At 45.8% G+C, this 15,533-nt stretch overlaps 1 protein-coding gene across 2 annotated transcripts in view; it reads right to left on the bottom strand.

Annotated features, from left to right (window-relative positions):
• Positions 1–5,171: 5,171 nt before the first annotated feature.
• N4BP1 (NEDD4 binding protein 1) overlaps positions 5,172–15,533 on the bottom strand; it is a 43,888-nt gene continuing 33,526 nt past the window's right edge. For both annotated transcript variants that reach the window (XM_038753611.1, XM_038753612.1), the window contains exons 3-7: positions 13,056–13,186; positions 12,357–12,453; positions 10,100–10,207; positions 8,123–8,230; positions 5,172–6,307 (exon numbers count right to left, since the gene is read on the bottom strand). In XM_038753611.1, coding sequence (XP_038609539.1) covers positions 5,944–6,307; positions 8,123–8,230; positions 10,100–10,207; positions 12,357–12,453; positions 13,056–13,186 — 808 coding nt within the window. In that variant the 3' untranslated portion in view covers positions 5,172–5,943. The remainder of the gene's footprint in view (positions 6,308–8,122; positions 8,231–10,099; positions 10,208–12,356; positions 12,454–13,055; positions 13,187–15,533) is intronic.

The raw sequence follows: 15,533 nt of genomic DNA, 5'->3' as shown, positions 1-15,533 counted from the left end.
AAATTATAGGTAGGGGGTAGTAACAGAATATAAAGATATGTCCATAAGTGCCCTGGGGGTGCGGTATTGGAGTGCTCAGGGGGCAAGTGTGGGGGGTGGGGTATGGGAGTGCTTAGGGAGCAAGCACATCGGGGAAGGAGACTAGTTAGTGTGGTGAGAGGTTAGGGAAGGCCACCTGGAGAAAATGTGATTTTGGTAGGACTTTGAAGTCAGGGAGAGTGGTGGGGGTGAAGAAAGGGTTGACCGTGAGGCAGATGAAGTCAAGGCACAGTGAGTAGGTTGATTTTAGAGAAGTGAAGTGGATGGACTGGGTTTGTAGTAGGAGAGGAGCAAAAAATACTTCTCTTCTGCCAGTTTTGCATTCTTGGTTGTCCTGCTGAGCCCTCTAACATTGCGTACCCAAAACAGAACTCGTCTTCCCACCCAAACGCTGTCCTCCCCACCAGACTTTCCTGTCACTGTTGATAACACCACCATCCTCCCTGTCTCACAAGCCTGCAACCTTGCCCTTCTTGACATCTGTCTTAAGAAGCAGTGTTGCCTAGTAAATAGAGCTCGGGCCTGGGAGTCAGAAGGACCTGGGTTTCTAATCCCAGTTCCACCACTGGTCTGCTGTGTGATTTTAGGCAAGTCACTTCTTTGTGCCTCAGGTATCTCATCTGTAAAATGGGGGTTAAGACTGGGTGCCCCGACATGGGACAAGGACGGTATCCAATCTGATTAGTTTGCATCTAACCCAGAGCTTAGTACAGTGCCTGGCACATAGTAAGCGCTTAAATACCCTAAAATAAATATCTTCCTTAACCGTTATATTCAGCCAGCCAATCCTGTCAGTTCTACCGTTGCAACATCTGAAATCCACCCTTTCCTTTCCAGCCAAACTGCTGTCTCATTGGTTCAAGCACTTGTCATAGCTCACCTAGACTACCACATCAGCCTCCTCACTGACCTCCCTGCCTCCAGCCTCTCCCCCTCCAGTCCTATTTCATTCATTCACTGAATCGAATGTATTGAGCACTTACTGTATGCAAAGCATATCTCATCCAGACTACCAACATTAGCCTCCTCACTGACCTCCCAATCTCCAGCTTCTCCGCTCTCCAGCCCATACTTTGCTGCCTGGATTATATTTCTAAGACATTTTTCTGCCCACTCCTCCCCCTTCCTCTGAAGCCTTCAATGGTTCCCCAGCCAGCTCCACATCCAAAAGAAACACTGCACCCTTGGTTTTATGGCACCTGATTGGATTTCCCCATCCTCCCTGTCTCTAAGTTTGTCTCCCACCTCCCACCTAGGAGTGAATCTACTCCCCGCTTCCTGGGTGTGGAGCCAATTGGAGTGAGCACTACATCCTCAGACCTCTCCCTCTTTTTTTTCCAACTGACAGTCTGTCTCCACACACCTGCTGTCCACAACATCAAGCTCAAGGAGAAAGGTCAGTCAGCAAGTCAGTTGTATTTATTGAGCACTCACAGTGTGGACGCACTATACTAAGCACTGGGGAGAGAACAATACAACAGATACATTCCCTGCAGTCTAGAAGGGGAGACAGACATTAATATAAATAAAATTACAGATATGTACATAGGTGCTGTGGGGCTGGGAAGGGGGAATGAATCAAGGGAGCAAGTCAAGGCAGCACAGAGCGAGTGGGATAAGAGGAAAGCAGTGGTTAGCCAGGAAAGGCCTTTTGGAGAATATATGCCTTCAATAAGGCTTTGAAGGTGGAGAGAGTAATTGTCTGGCAGATATGAGGGAGGGTATTCTTGGCCAGAGGCAGGATGTGGGTGAGGGGTCTGCGGTGAGATAGGTGAGATCGAGGTACAGTGAGTAGTTACAGGAGCAAAGTGTGGAGGCTGGGTTGTAGGAAAGTAGCAAGGTAAGGTATGAAGGGGCGAGATGATTGAGTACTTTAAAGCTGATGGTAAGGAATTTTTGTTTGATGCAGAGGAGGATGGGCAACCACTGGAGGTTCTTGAGGAGTGGGGAAACATGGCCTGATTGTTTTTGTAGAAAAATGACCCAGGCAGCAGAGTGAAGTATGGACTGGAGTGGGGCGAGACAGGAGGCAGGGAGGTCAGCAAGGAGCTGATACAGTAATCAAGGTAGGATAGGATAAGTGCTTGGACTAATGTGGTAGCAGTTTGGATGGGGAGGAAAGGGTGGATTTTATTGATTTTGTGAAGGTCAGACTGGCAGGATTTAGTAGTGGATAGAATACGTGGGTTGAGTGAGAGAGGGGTCCAGGATAACCCCAAAGTTATGGGCTTGTGAGAAAGATGTTTAGAGCATTAAGAGCTTAGAATTCACTACAACAGAATTAGCAGATTTGGACCATAACAATCGAGAGGGGGAGATAGATATTAATATGAATACCTCCAGACTCCCAGGCCTGTGCTCTATCCTCCAGACGATGCTGCTTCTCACTTGGCAGCTGCTGGCAGGTTTCCCACCTGGTCCTTGTTTCAGAGCTGTCTGCTGTTTGGGCTCAGCAGTCGCTGCGGCCCTGCTCTCTCCTGAGTCTTCTCCCTTTTGGAGGGGGGAGTTTTCTTCTTCCAATGGAGAAAATTTGAGGCTCGGCATTGAGAAGGAACATTTTCAAATCGAGTTTCCCGCTGCCCTCTTGTGGCCAATTGCGATGTCGCCCTCAGCTTTGCAGACTGCAAATGATGTCTTCTTCTGCAAATGATCACCTCTAAACTTTTTTCCTCTCCCCGGACCAATCGCCCTTATCAATCAATGGTATTTACTTCTTTAAGAAGTAAAGACTTCTAGACTGTGAGCCCACTGTTGGGTAGGGACTGTCTCTATATGTTGCCAACTTGTACTTCCCAAGTGCTTAGTACAGTGCTCTGCACACAGTAAGCGCTCAATAAATATGACTGATTGATTTAAATGGCATTTGTTAAGTCGATCGTATTTGAGCATGTACTGTGTGCAGAGCATCGTACTAAGTGCTTGGGAGTGTACAATATAACAGACACATTCCCATGCCAGGCACTGTACTAAGTGGTGGGGTAGACACAAGATCATCAGGTTGGATACAGTCCCTTCCCACATGGTGTGCCCAGTCTTAACCCCCTTTTACAGCTGAGAGAAGCATCATGGTCTAGTGGATAGAGCCTGGGCCTGGACGTCAGAGGACCTGGGTTCTAATCCTGACTCCGCCGCTAGTCTGCTGCATGACCTAGGGCAGGTCAGTTCACTTTCTCTTTGCCTCAGTTACCTCATCTGTAAAATGGGGATATGGACTGTGCCCATCCTGATTACCTTGTATCTACCTCAGCACTTAGAACAGTGCCTGAAATATAGTAATCACATAACAAATGCCTAAAACAAATTGAGGTAACTGAGGCCCAGATAAATTGAGAGACTCACCCAAGGTCACAAAGCAGACAATTTGTGAAGCTGGGATTAGAACCTGGGATCTCTGACTCCCAAGACTATGTTCTTTCCACTAGGCCATGCTGCTTCTCCTCTTACTGAGGGCAGAGCACTGTACTAAGAGCTTGTGAGAGTACATTACTACAGAGTTGTAGTAATGTAATAAACGTGCCCACAAGGAGCTTAAGGTTTCCAATTTACAACTTACTCTCCACAACCATGTCTCCATTTGAGGGGCCTGAAACATCACTATCCCCACTTCCAAAATCAGTGGCAAGCAGCCTGTCCCAGTGCTGGTCACATGACATTCAGGGACCCTGTGCCAAATCCAGGATAGTCCAGACCCGAGATAGCATCCGCTGGGGCCTGAAGCCCTCATGTAACTAACTACTTGCCTACCTAGTGGGCAACTGGTGGCATTGGGATTGGGATTGATTTTATTTTGTTAGTATGTTTGGTTTTGTTCTCTGTCTCCCCCTTCTAAACTGTGAGCCCACTGTTGGGTAGGGACTGTCTCTATATGTTGCCAGCTTGTACTTCCCAAGCGCTTAGTACAGTGCTCTGCATACAGTAAGCGCTCAGTAAATACGATTGATTGATTGATTGATTGATTGGAACCCAGGTCTATGGACTCTGGGCTCTTTCCACTAGACCCCACTGTGCTGAGCGAGGAGGGGCTGTTGGTTTGGTGAGGCCTGAGGTGCCTTGCAAGAGGCCTTCCCTGCTTAATCTCTAGTCTCCCCACCCACCTTTTAACCTCCAGATCCCATTTCAGCCCTTCCGCTCCACCTAGAGACGCTGTGTGGCTTAGTGGATAGAGCCCGGGCCTGGGAGTCAGAGGGACCTGGGTCCTGATCCTGGCTCCGGCACATGTCTGCTGTGCCACCTTGGGGATGTCACTTCACTTTTCTGGGCCTCAGTTGCCTCATCTGTAAAATGGGGATGAAGACTTTGTGGGACAGAGACTGTATCAACCTGAATAAGTCGTATCTATCCCAGAGCTTAATACAGTGCCCGGCACATAGAAAGCACTTAAAAAACATAACAAGAGGCTTTCCCTAATGTTTAACCCAAACACCCCTTAAGGCAGGGCAAGCAAGTGACCGTCAGTCCTCTGGCCGTCACCTTTTCCTTAGTCGAGGACCAATAGCCTGACACTCTGGCTCTCTCTTCCTTGGGCCAAATATATGCTTTTTGTGTCTCCTCGGGTCCTTCTGTAACACTTTGGATCGATCCTGTGGATCTCCTCCTCTGCCTCCCCGGCTCGAATCTTCCATGCTTTACCAAATGTGATCACAATGGAGAAACACGTGACTAAGTGGAGGTAGGATTATTCAGAATGCCGCTCTCTTTCTATCTGCTTCACAAAATCCCCAGATCTTTTTTCTCCAAATTGGAGGATATTGACATTTTCTTATGTTGGATTCTTTTCCTCGATTGACTCATTCTTAAGAAAGACTTTTTTTTAAAATGGTATTTATTAAGCGCATACTATGTACCAAACACTGTTCTAAGTGCTGGGGTAAATACAAGGTAATCAGGTTGCCCCACGTGGGGCTCATAGTCTTAATCCCCATTTTACAGATGAGGTAACTGAGGCACAGAGAAGTTAACTGACTTGCCCAAAGTCACACAGTTGACAAGTGGCGGTGCGGAATTAGAACCCATGACCTCTGATTCCCAAGCCCGTGCTCTTTCTCCAAGGGTGTACTCACAGATGGTGGCCCTTGATATCTAGCTCCTGATAAAAATATAAACATTTACAAAAATTAAGAATGCAAACTCCCTTCCATAAACCAACGGATGGCCTTTATTGGTTTATATCTTGAGATATGAGATTATTTGTCCCTCGAAAAATTTATCAACAAATGAGCAACTTAAGGAGCTTTCGCAGTACATTCATAACTCACAATTGAATAATCATGACTTATGTCAGTAGACGTTTACTGACTCCACTTTTGTTGCAAGTTTTAGAGTGGCTTTTAGGTGCATTTCTCCTTGGCACCACAAACAGACGTAAGATGCTATCTAGTATGTTTACTAAAGGATTCCAAGAGCAGCAACTTACCTTGATTAGCTAGCTCTCTCCAAAGACTTACTGCATAGGAGACACTTGATGCTGGCAGACAGGCCACCTTTACATCGAGTAACAGATTTCCCAGTGTTGTTACGTTCTTAATTTGTAATGAACCAAAGTTAATGGACTCACCTGGGTCCACCTTTTCACCTGAAGAAAATAATTTCAAAATACAAATGAATATGGGCAAATTGCTTTTCCACAGAACTCTGGACAGTTAGGAAACAGGCCTTTCCTTTCACCGAAAATGTGACTAGAAGTCTGTAATAGCAGCATAATTTAATTTATCAAAAAAGCTAGTGCTAAAAAAAAGGGGGGGGGGTTTATACACAAAATGCTTAGTATCTCTGTACAAATACAATTGTGATGAGTTTCAATAGTTGCACTGCCATTTACATAGGGAAACCCACTTCACATCAGGTTGTATTTCCAAGAGGGAAAGGAGCTCCTTGTCATTTCGCTGGATCAGCTCGACCCCACCCTCAATCCAACACCATGGCCGAGAGCGCGTTGAGGTCCCTCATATATGGGTGGGCTAGCAAGGTCTGGTCTATTTTCTGCCTCTGCTCAGCCTCGGGGAATATCTTCAGCAGAGCTGTTCTCAGCTGCTTGGTTTCACTGGTGGACCTCTGTGGGGGCACAGTCAGGTTGGGCTGGATTTTGGTCACGTTTGGGAGGGCCGGCAAATTCAGGGGCTGGGGAAGCCAGGGAGTTGAGAGCAGTCCCTGGACTCTGGCCGAGGCTGGGCGGCTCGTGGTGGCAGTGGCTGCGTTGGCGTTCCGTGGCCCAGAGCCTGCTGCGGGCAGTCCTCTCTTCGGCTGGGCACCAGGCGGTGACTGCAGTTCCCTAGGATGGAATGATCCTGCTCAGTAAGTTTAGCCAAGTAAAAGGGAAGAATCAAGCAATGATATTTAGGAAGCGCTTTCTGTGTGCGCAGAGCACCGAGTGTTTGGGAGAGTACAACACAACAGAATCGGAAGACATGATCCCTGTCCTTAAGGCATTTGTAGTCTAGTGGGCGCTTACATCCTAAATGGACAGTGGACACCCTGAAGTCCCAAACATCATGCGGGCCTGAAGCTCAGGATTCAGACTGCTGGACTCCAGAAGCAAGCCAACTGACTGATGAGGGGGTTCGAGTCTCAGTAATCAAATCAATGGTATTTTGTGAGTGCTTACTATGTCCAGGGCACCATATTAAGCGCTTGGGAGAATACAATATAAACAGACTTGGTAGACATATTCCCTGCCCATGACGAGCCTACAGTCTAGAGGAGTAACTCACTGTCAGTAACTCCTGACAGATGGTATTCTGTCCAGATTCAGTAGGCAGCTAAAAGGGGCCTTTTCTTTTAAAAGAAATCTGAAATAGGAAGGTATGCTGTGGACTCCATGCCCTGAGGCTCACTCAATGAGACCCACAATATGACACACTTAATGAGCTTGCCTGCCGCCGACGGAATTTGCTTCGACTTGGCTTAAAGAAGGATAATTTGGGAGAAAGACGGCATGAGAGTTCAAGACAGCGATGGACAGAGACAGAAGCAGCAAAGCAAGGGGAGGGAGAAGAGCAGGGAGGAAAAACAGGAGACGAAGCCCATCCTTGACCCTTATTCTGCCTCTGACACTTTTGTTTGTCAAGTCATTCAGCTCTTCAAGTTGATTTCAATTTTAAGCAATGTTAAGCTTTGTTTACTCCTATTAGAACCTCAGTGAACACAGGTCTGGAATGGGGGGAATCCCGAGAGGCAATCAATAGTTTTGGTACCCTTGCCTTACACTAGTTTTGACCTAATTTTCAAGTTCTTCCTTTTGTTTCCGTGAAACTTTGAACATGGGCAGAGGACTTTATTCACTCAGCTCCGGGGGAAGGAAAGCAGCAGGAACTCAAAAATCACTGCATTTTATTCCCTTTCCACTTAAACCATCAACAGCAACTGTTGCACAAAACCCTGACCTTTACTCTGGGTACGTATATAAAAGGGAAATACACTTTACACTGCTTAGTTCTGAGTTGTTAACCTGAAGGCTAGGAGACTTTAAACTGTATTTTGGAAGGGAAGTGCTCAGGGCAAACCTATCAGATGCTGCAAAAGTATTCGTAGCCTCGCCCTGGACCATAATTAGGCCTGAACCTGCAATTTTCAATGTGGGGGAGGACTGATATTAGACTGTCAAAAAGGCTCCAGGGGTCTTTATTAAGGCGAGGGGGAGGAGAGCTTAGATCGAGCCTCTGTGGGACACTTCTGAACATCTGACATCCCTGAACAACAGATACCTGGGCCATGATAAAATTCATATATCCTGGAAATGAAAAAAGAATGGAAAATCCTAGGCTGCCCTCACAACCAGGTGACCCTCTCTATAACTATATCTGTTAAGGAAAAGTCATATACTGCTGTTCAAGTTTCAATGTCTGATAAAAGGCCAACATGCTGGAAAACCCATCAGGAAAACAGCAGTGAGCAAACATCCAGCTTCACCTTTTCTTATGCCCTATGAGCCCCTTAACTCTCAGACCAGCCAGAAAATACCTGGAACCCGTTTGTGTAGGCTGCCCTTGACTGTCTTTGCTGTTCTGTTTGGTTTATTTTTTAAAAGACATAGGCTTCCTCAGAAAACAGCTTGAAATTCAAGACAATTCCAAAAAGAGGGCAATACCCATGGGAGATATCTTTTCGAAGAAATTCCTCTAATCTAGGACCATTTCTTCCTAGAGGATCGTCAGGAACCATAAATATGTCCCCCGCAAATGTATACTGAAGCAACCTGCAATGTGAAGAGAGAAAAGGCAACCTTTAGCTCTGGAAACTTGGAAAAAATGCCACATTGTTTCTGTTCTTGGAGGGGAGGTCAGCTCACTGCAGTACCTAACCCCCTCCCCTCAGCAGGAGTTACCTGACTGGCCAGCCTCAGGGGTCACCTGATCAGCCCGCTGTGGGCTCTTTCCCTACAGGTGAAGGAAAAAGCTCAAGTCAAATTCGCTTCCTCCATATCATGGCCCCATGGCAGTTGGATGAACCGGCCTCCCTCTCCTTTTCAGGATTTTATAACCACTTTCTTAACCAGAAGATTGTAAGAAGGTTTGGAAGTGGTGTGACCCCACAAAGCTTTCTGTTACCAATGAGAAGTAGGCATCAGTGTTTCAGACTATGAGTGACACATGAAAGTAATAATAATAATGATGGCATTTATTAAACACTTACTATGTGCAAAGCACTGTTCTAAGTGCCAGGGAGGTTACAAGATGATCAGGTTGTCCCACATGGGGCTCACAGTCTTCATCCCCATTTTACAGATGAGGTCACTGAGGCACAGAGAAGTTAAGTGACTTGCCCAAAGTCATACAGCTGACAATTGGCAGAGCTGGGATTTGAACCCATGACCTCTGACTCCAAAGCCCGTGCTCTTTTCCACTGAGCCACGCTGCTTCCCAAGTAAAGTAATGGAATCCCTCCTGGGGGCGGGGGAGGAGGAGGAGGTTTAAAAAAACCCAAAACACTCTTTTCCAGAGAAGGCAGACCAAATTAAGTGATAAAATATGGTGTTTTTTAGTTTGGCCTTTTCCAAAGCCACACATGTGTATGTATGGGGTAGGTGTGCTTTTTGGCTTCAGTGTGTGCACTTAGGAATACTGTAAATTCCCCGAGGACAGGGAACATATGTTTTCTCTATTTGCCTCTGGGGCCAAGAACCTGATTCCATTCAGGGTTGTGTGCTGTTCACAGCTCAAGGCTCAGGCTCCCGCAGGAGGCCCCAAAAAATTAAAGTCTGGGGAACGTGGGACAGGGATTGAGTCGAAATACTTGCAAAAACCATTTTCATTGCTTGCTTAACCATGTCCAGGGGGCAAAGATCAAGTCTTGTATTTCAACTCATCTAGTTGACCAATGAAACAAAATCCCGCAAGTTGGGGTATGACTGAGAACTATTTTTCTATTCTTGAATGATTTCTTGAAAATAGAATACTTGGCAGTGGTAATAATGAAAGAGCATGGTCAGGGGGTAGAGCCCGGGTCTAGGATTCAGAAGACCTGGGTTCTAATCCCGGCTCCTCCACTTGCAAAGGGTCACACAGCAGACAAGTCACTTCACTGGGCCTCAGTTCCCTCATTTGTACAATGGGGATTAAGATCGTGAGCCCCATGTGGGACAGGGACTGTGTCTGACCTTATTAGTTTGTAGCTACCCCAGTGCTTAGTACAGTGCCTGCCACATAGTAAGTGCTTAACAGATACCATAAAAAAAACAACCTAACAAAAAAATGAAAAGAAAAAGATCCTAATAGCTGGGCTTTTCATTACTGTCCATAACAAACACAACTGGTTGCTGGTCACTGAGTGTTTACGACAAGGCTGCGGGTCATTTACCTCAGGCAAATAAGCCAACCTCCAAATCACCCTTTCCTCAAAACTCTACTCATCAGAGGCTGCTAAATGAAGATTTTTTTTCTCCTTTTGAAACTTTTAATTATATTTCCATAGTATAGAACTTAGCTGGCCCACATATTTGATTACATTGTTACAGAAAGCAAGAGAAAAGTTTTATCTATTAAGAATTCAAATGAAAATAAATTCCAAAGCATCTTTCGATTTTTTCACTTTCTGGAAATGAAGGAAACATTAAAAAGAATCTTACTTCTTCCTAATAATTTCTCTCCAGGACACAGATTCAGCCACAAATTCTCTGAAATTATCGTTGGTCACAATGATGCCTCCAGTTTTGGTAGCAAGATGCAGCAGAAACCTATGGTAAGATTTTGAGGTGTTTAAATACGTAATCACAGCTGATTGTTCTCTCTTTGAAGCTTAGTATAGTGCTCTGCAGTCAGTAGGCCCTCAGTAAATACCACAGATAGATTGAACAGCGAATTAACAGGAAACTGTACTTAAAAAATAGGATGTAAACTGGAATTAATGTCCTTTTGGGTGGGAGATTGATAATTTACCACCAAAGGAATCAACATGAATAATCTCAAAGCTAAGACACTTAAGATTTGTTCACTAATGACTAAGGAGTACACTAGAGTACTTAGACTGTGAGCCCCATGAGGGATAGGGACTATGTCTGATCTGATCATCTTGATTCTACATCATCCCCTAGTACAGTGCTTCTCAGAAATTGCTGCTTCTTAGAAATACTAGAGGGGAGGGGGCATACTTTTGTAGCACAGACGAATGAACACCATCTCACAGAACTATTAGAAGGGAAGATTTTTAAGTGAAGAAACAATTTTCCAATAGCCATGACTTTTAGGTTACAAGTACAGAAATACTAGTATCTTCCAAGAGGGCTACAAAACAAGTAGGGATGGCTGCAGGAAACCATTATTTGTGGAGCTTTTCTCAGGAGCCAGTCAGCTTTTCTTCCCCACGTAGCAGGTAATGGGCAAGGGTTCAAATGAAAACATCATGTCATTTTGCCTCAATCGCGCTCAGACTCCCCTAATTTCTTTCCGACCCTGTCCCCAACATCTTTGTCCTTCCCTCCGTTCCTTCTGGTACTCATCTGTGCCTTTTTGCAAGGCCTGTTACCAGCTTCCCATGCCACTTGGCTCCCTCCCACCACTCTCCGTTCCTCTCCAAAACCTTCTCCAATTCCTCAAGTACTCCCCCTATCCCTTTTCTGGGTTTAAAACACATTTTTCTCATGCTTCTGGATGCCCTCACACCTGCACTATTTCATCCTACAGAGCAGGGCTGGTCAAAACCTAGCCTGAGTGGCTCTCACTGGTCCACGGCTGTACTGGAACGAAATCAGTCACTCAGGCAGTAGTGTCTACCGTGTCCTTACTGGGTGCAAAACACTGTACTAAGCGCTTGGGAGACTACAAGACAAGGAAAGCCTGGAGGGGGCATAGACATGAAAATAAATCACAGGCGGAGATGTACTTAACCACTGTGGGACTGGGGTATCTGAAGTGCTTAAGGGGTTTAGACCTAAGTGCAGAGGTGACACAAAAAGTAGGGAGAATAGGGGAAGTGGGGGCTTAGGGAAGGCCTCTTGGAGGAAATGAGATTTTAGGAGGGCTCTGAAGATGGGGAGAGTGCATGTGAGGAGCAGCTTCCCAGCCATGACCCCGAGACCTGGGGCCAACAGAGTCAGGAAGGAGCTGTTTTGGACATGAGTGGCTGGACTTTGGGACTTCAAACCACCATCCAGGCCTGCAGCGGGGCCTGCCTGCTACAGACACTTGCAAAATGCAGTGAGTAGCTCAGGGGTCAAAATCGCTTCCCACCTTTCCTCTAAAGGAAACAGTGGGGGCTTCTGCCCTCTAAGATCAGCAACTTAGACACCAAAGAATGGAGTGCAACTGCTCCTTTGGGTAAGCACCAGAGGCAGCGTGGCCTAGTGGATACAGCACAGGCCTGGGAGTCAGAAGGACCTGGGTTCTAATCCAGGCTTCGCCACTTGTCTGTAAGTGACGTTGGGCAAGTTACTACGCTTCTCTATGCCTCGGTTACCTCATCTATAAAATGGGGATTCAGATTGTGAGCCCCATATGGGAGAGACTGTGTCCAATCTCATTATCTTGTATCTACCCCAACACTTAGAACAGTACCTGCTACAAAGTAAGCTGTTAACAAATACCATAAAAGAAGAGTATTTCACCAATATTTTGAACTTAAAACACGATATCTTTTATACTTTCACACCTCCTACCTGAATGAAGAGGCATTTCTTTCTAACTCTGAATGCCAATGGGAACATTTAATATGGTCAGTACAATTAAAAGGTAAACCAAATTCACAGTTCTGTGCCTCTGAGCTGAGGAGAAGGAGCCCTGAAGATGTGAGCCCTTGCAAAACTGCCTGACGTGGATGAACTTGTCTTGTACATGCAACTCATCTTTCTTCTTCTACAGGGCAAAGGGAAGCAAAAATGTCTCCCTTACCTGTCATCGTGAGAAGCAATTCTAGCTCCAAAGACCACCCGTGCAGGAGTTAAAGATAATATTCCCAGGTCCTGGAGTTGTGTTAGGAAGTGCTGTTCTGTTAATAGAATAAGGCAAACATGCATTCAGTGGGCTGGTCACTTCTTACAAATAACTCAAAGTGCTTCGAGTTCCCTCACAGGGATCTGCTTTAATCTAAGTGCCCCAGAGATCCCCCAAACAGACTCTGCACTCAGAAGTTTCTGTCCCAAGGAGAGAGAGGGAAGTGAGGAGGGAGGAAGCTGAACAATTCAGTTGCCAGAGCATTGTAAGATCAGCCAATTTCCTTCCTCCCCAGTCTCCCGTGGATGGAATCAGTTCTCCGATCAAGGGGCCAGAATTCGGAATCTCAACGTTTTTCTTATACCGCCCCCCCACCCCAAACTTGATGAGTATTTCAGGAAATGTCTTTCATTTCACTTCCTTCTTTCTATCCACTTTCCTCATTTGTAATTTCATCAAACCAGGGCTTTTCTTCCCCAGAATCCAGGATGCAGAAGAGACTGGGTTTCACTTGGTGTGAAGATCTGCTTTGCTTTAACCTCTATTCCCCTTCCTGGCTTCCCATGGTGTCCGACTCGAGTAATACCTGAGCCCAAAGACCAAACCCTTCAAAAGAAACAAAAAACAGTAGGAAAAAAAATCAGTCTGCTGCCTCACCTGTGATGTTGGGATCACGCCGGGTTCTCCACTGGGGAACAAATACGGTGATGTTTCTGTTGCCGAGTTTCCAAAAGTACTCAACAGCAATTGCGATTCCTCGACAAGAAAAGAACTTGTTCAGACCATGACTGCAAAGAAGTAGATGACAACGGTCCCAGGTGAGTATGTCCAAACACTGTTCCAGAGGTTACAATTTCACATGGTTTGAAAACCAATGAGAGTAAAAACAGATATTATATTCTGTTCCTTTAACTTGAAGGTGATGCTTCTGATGGTGGGACAAAGATGTGGCTGCTAAGACCAACTCTTGACTGGCAATCTCTACCCCACCATGCACATGCAAAGGATGGCTCCTTATTATCACCATCATCAAAGGTATTTCTCGAGCGTTTACTGTGTCCAGAGTGCTGTACTAAGCGTTTGGGAGATTACAGCGTAACAGTGTTGGTAGACATGTTTCCAGCCTACAATGACCTTGCGGTCTAGAGGGGGAGACGGAGGGCTGAGTTTTCTGCTCCTAGAGTCTCTGGAGCTGCCCATCATGCCTGATGTTCTTTTAGGGTGAGGCAGACAATTTCAAGGCACTGCCATTCCTGATCCCTTCAATGGAGTAAGCTCGTTGTCAGCAGGGAGCTGTGCCTACCAACTCTGTTCTATGGTACTCTCCCAAGCGCTTACTACAGTGCTCTACACATATCAGTTAATCATATTTGAGTGCTGTGTGCAGAGCACTGTACCAAGCACTTGGGAGAGTACCATAGAACAGAGTTGGCAGACACATCCCCAGCTCACAATGAGCTTACAGTCTAGAAGGCATAGTAAAGTGCTCAATAAATACAACGGATTGATTGATTGATGGGAGAGCATGGCTTGCTAAAGGACAATGCCCCATGCCTTTTACTTGCTTAGGGTCTGTGTCCAATCCCTTCTGGTTGCCTTACTTGCTTCATGGGGCATTTGGTACTCAGTCAGTCTCAGGAGCACCAGAGCGCTTACTTTTTTATCTGCTGAAAAAGGGCCACAATTCAGGTGGCAATTCTTCTTATTCTCCCATCTCTTGCAAAAGCTGCCCTGTGGTTCAGGCTTGACCAAAATGCAGCCTCCAAAACCCACATTCCTGCTCCTTCCTCCCTGCCTTCTGAGACACAACTTGGGCATCTGCAAACTGGCCCGTTGCACCTGTGGGTTCCTCTCACAGAACCAAAGAACACTTAAGACCACCTCCTCTCCTGCAGGGATTCAGAAGTCCTAGGTTTCGTGGGATTCCTTCCATCACCTTAATGCGGTTCAAAGTTTCATCCTGCTTCCATTTATACCAAGCTAAAAGGCGTTCTTATCCCCCTCCTTAGTTACTTCCTCTCTCAAAATACATTTGGAGAGTGTCAAAATCAGACTGCAGAGGCCGAAGAATTAAAATGCTAAGAACTGAGAGTACGATAAGACTTCAGCAGAGAACGTTGACACAAGAATGTAGGAAAGCACCCAGCTTAGAAAACAATCATATTTTAGGGGCCAAACCATTATATCAACTCTTCAAACTGACACTCAGTAAAAACATCTACCACTCGAACGAGACCGGATAAGAGGAACCAAGTAGAAAGAGGATGTCCACATCATTATTTTCAGCAGGGAATTTACAACTGCCTTGGTAAAGGGCGGTGGCATCAAGAAGCTCAGAACAAACATTAAAAAAAACCCAACCCTAAATTTTAGGGAAGGAATAAATGCACATTACTTCTCAGAAGAGAATTATAAAAAAACCCCCAGAGAATTCCAAAATAGCTCATAGATAAATCTGAGAGGGTAAGAAATCACCTAAGAACTGGGTCAGATCAGTGGTCTCCAATCATGGCAACAGGATGCTTGGAGAGAGTCCACGTAATAGTTATCTGCCATGCTCTCCAACTTAATATTTAGGGGAGTTCCTTCTAATTTGCCAAACCTTCTTCTCTACTTCCCTAACTTCTCTTCTGCTGTCTACTGAGTTCAAAGCACCAGACAACACACCTGGGCAGAGTTCACCAGAGGCCCAAGTCCCAGTCGCTGCCAATGGGGAAGACGGACATACATTATTTTAAAATGGTGGGAATTGGAGGAAGGATAAGGATAAAACAGAGAGTCACACAAATAGGTCAAGATGAAACAGCCCAATCAATAATGGAATGAGTCAACTGCTGATATCCATTGAGCACTTCCTGGGTTCGAAGCACTGTACTAAGTGCTTGGGAGAGGGCAAAACAAGAGGTGGTGGACATGATCCTCGTCCTCAAGGAGTATACGGTCCAGTGGGGGAGACGGACAATAAGATGAATTACACATGGGGAAGCAGGAGAGAACAAGGATACGTACATAAGTGCTATGGAGGTGGGTGAGTAACAAAGTGCTTAAGAGGTACACACCCAAGTGCGTAGATGACGCAGAAGGGAGGGCGCATAGGGTAGGAAAATGAGGGGTTAGGCAAGGAAGTCCTTTTGG

Source organism: Tachyglossus aculeatus, chromosome 11 (assembly GCF_015852505.1).
Source record: "Tachyglossus aculeatus isolate mTacAcu1 chromosome 11, mTacAcu1.pri, whole genome shotgun sequence".
Lineage (NCBI taxonomy): Eukaryota > Metazoa > Chordata > Mammalia > Monotremata > Tachyglossidae > Tachyglossus > Tachyglossus aculeatus.
The sequence above is the reverse complement of the archived record's forward strand: the minus strand, read 5'-3'. Positions and strand labels throughout refer to the sequence as shown.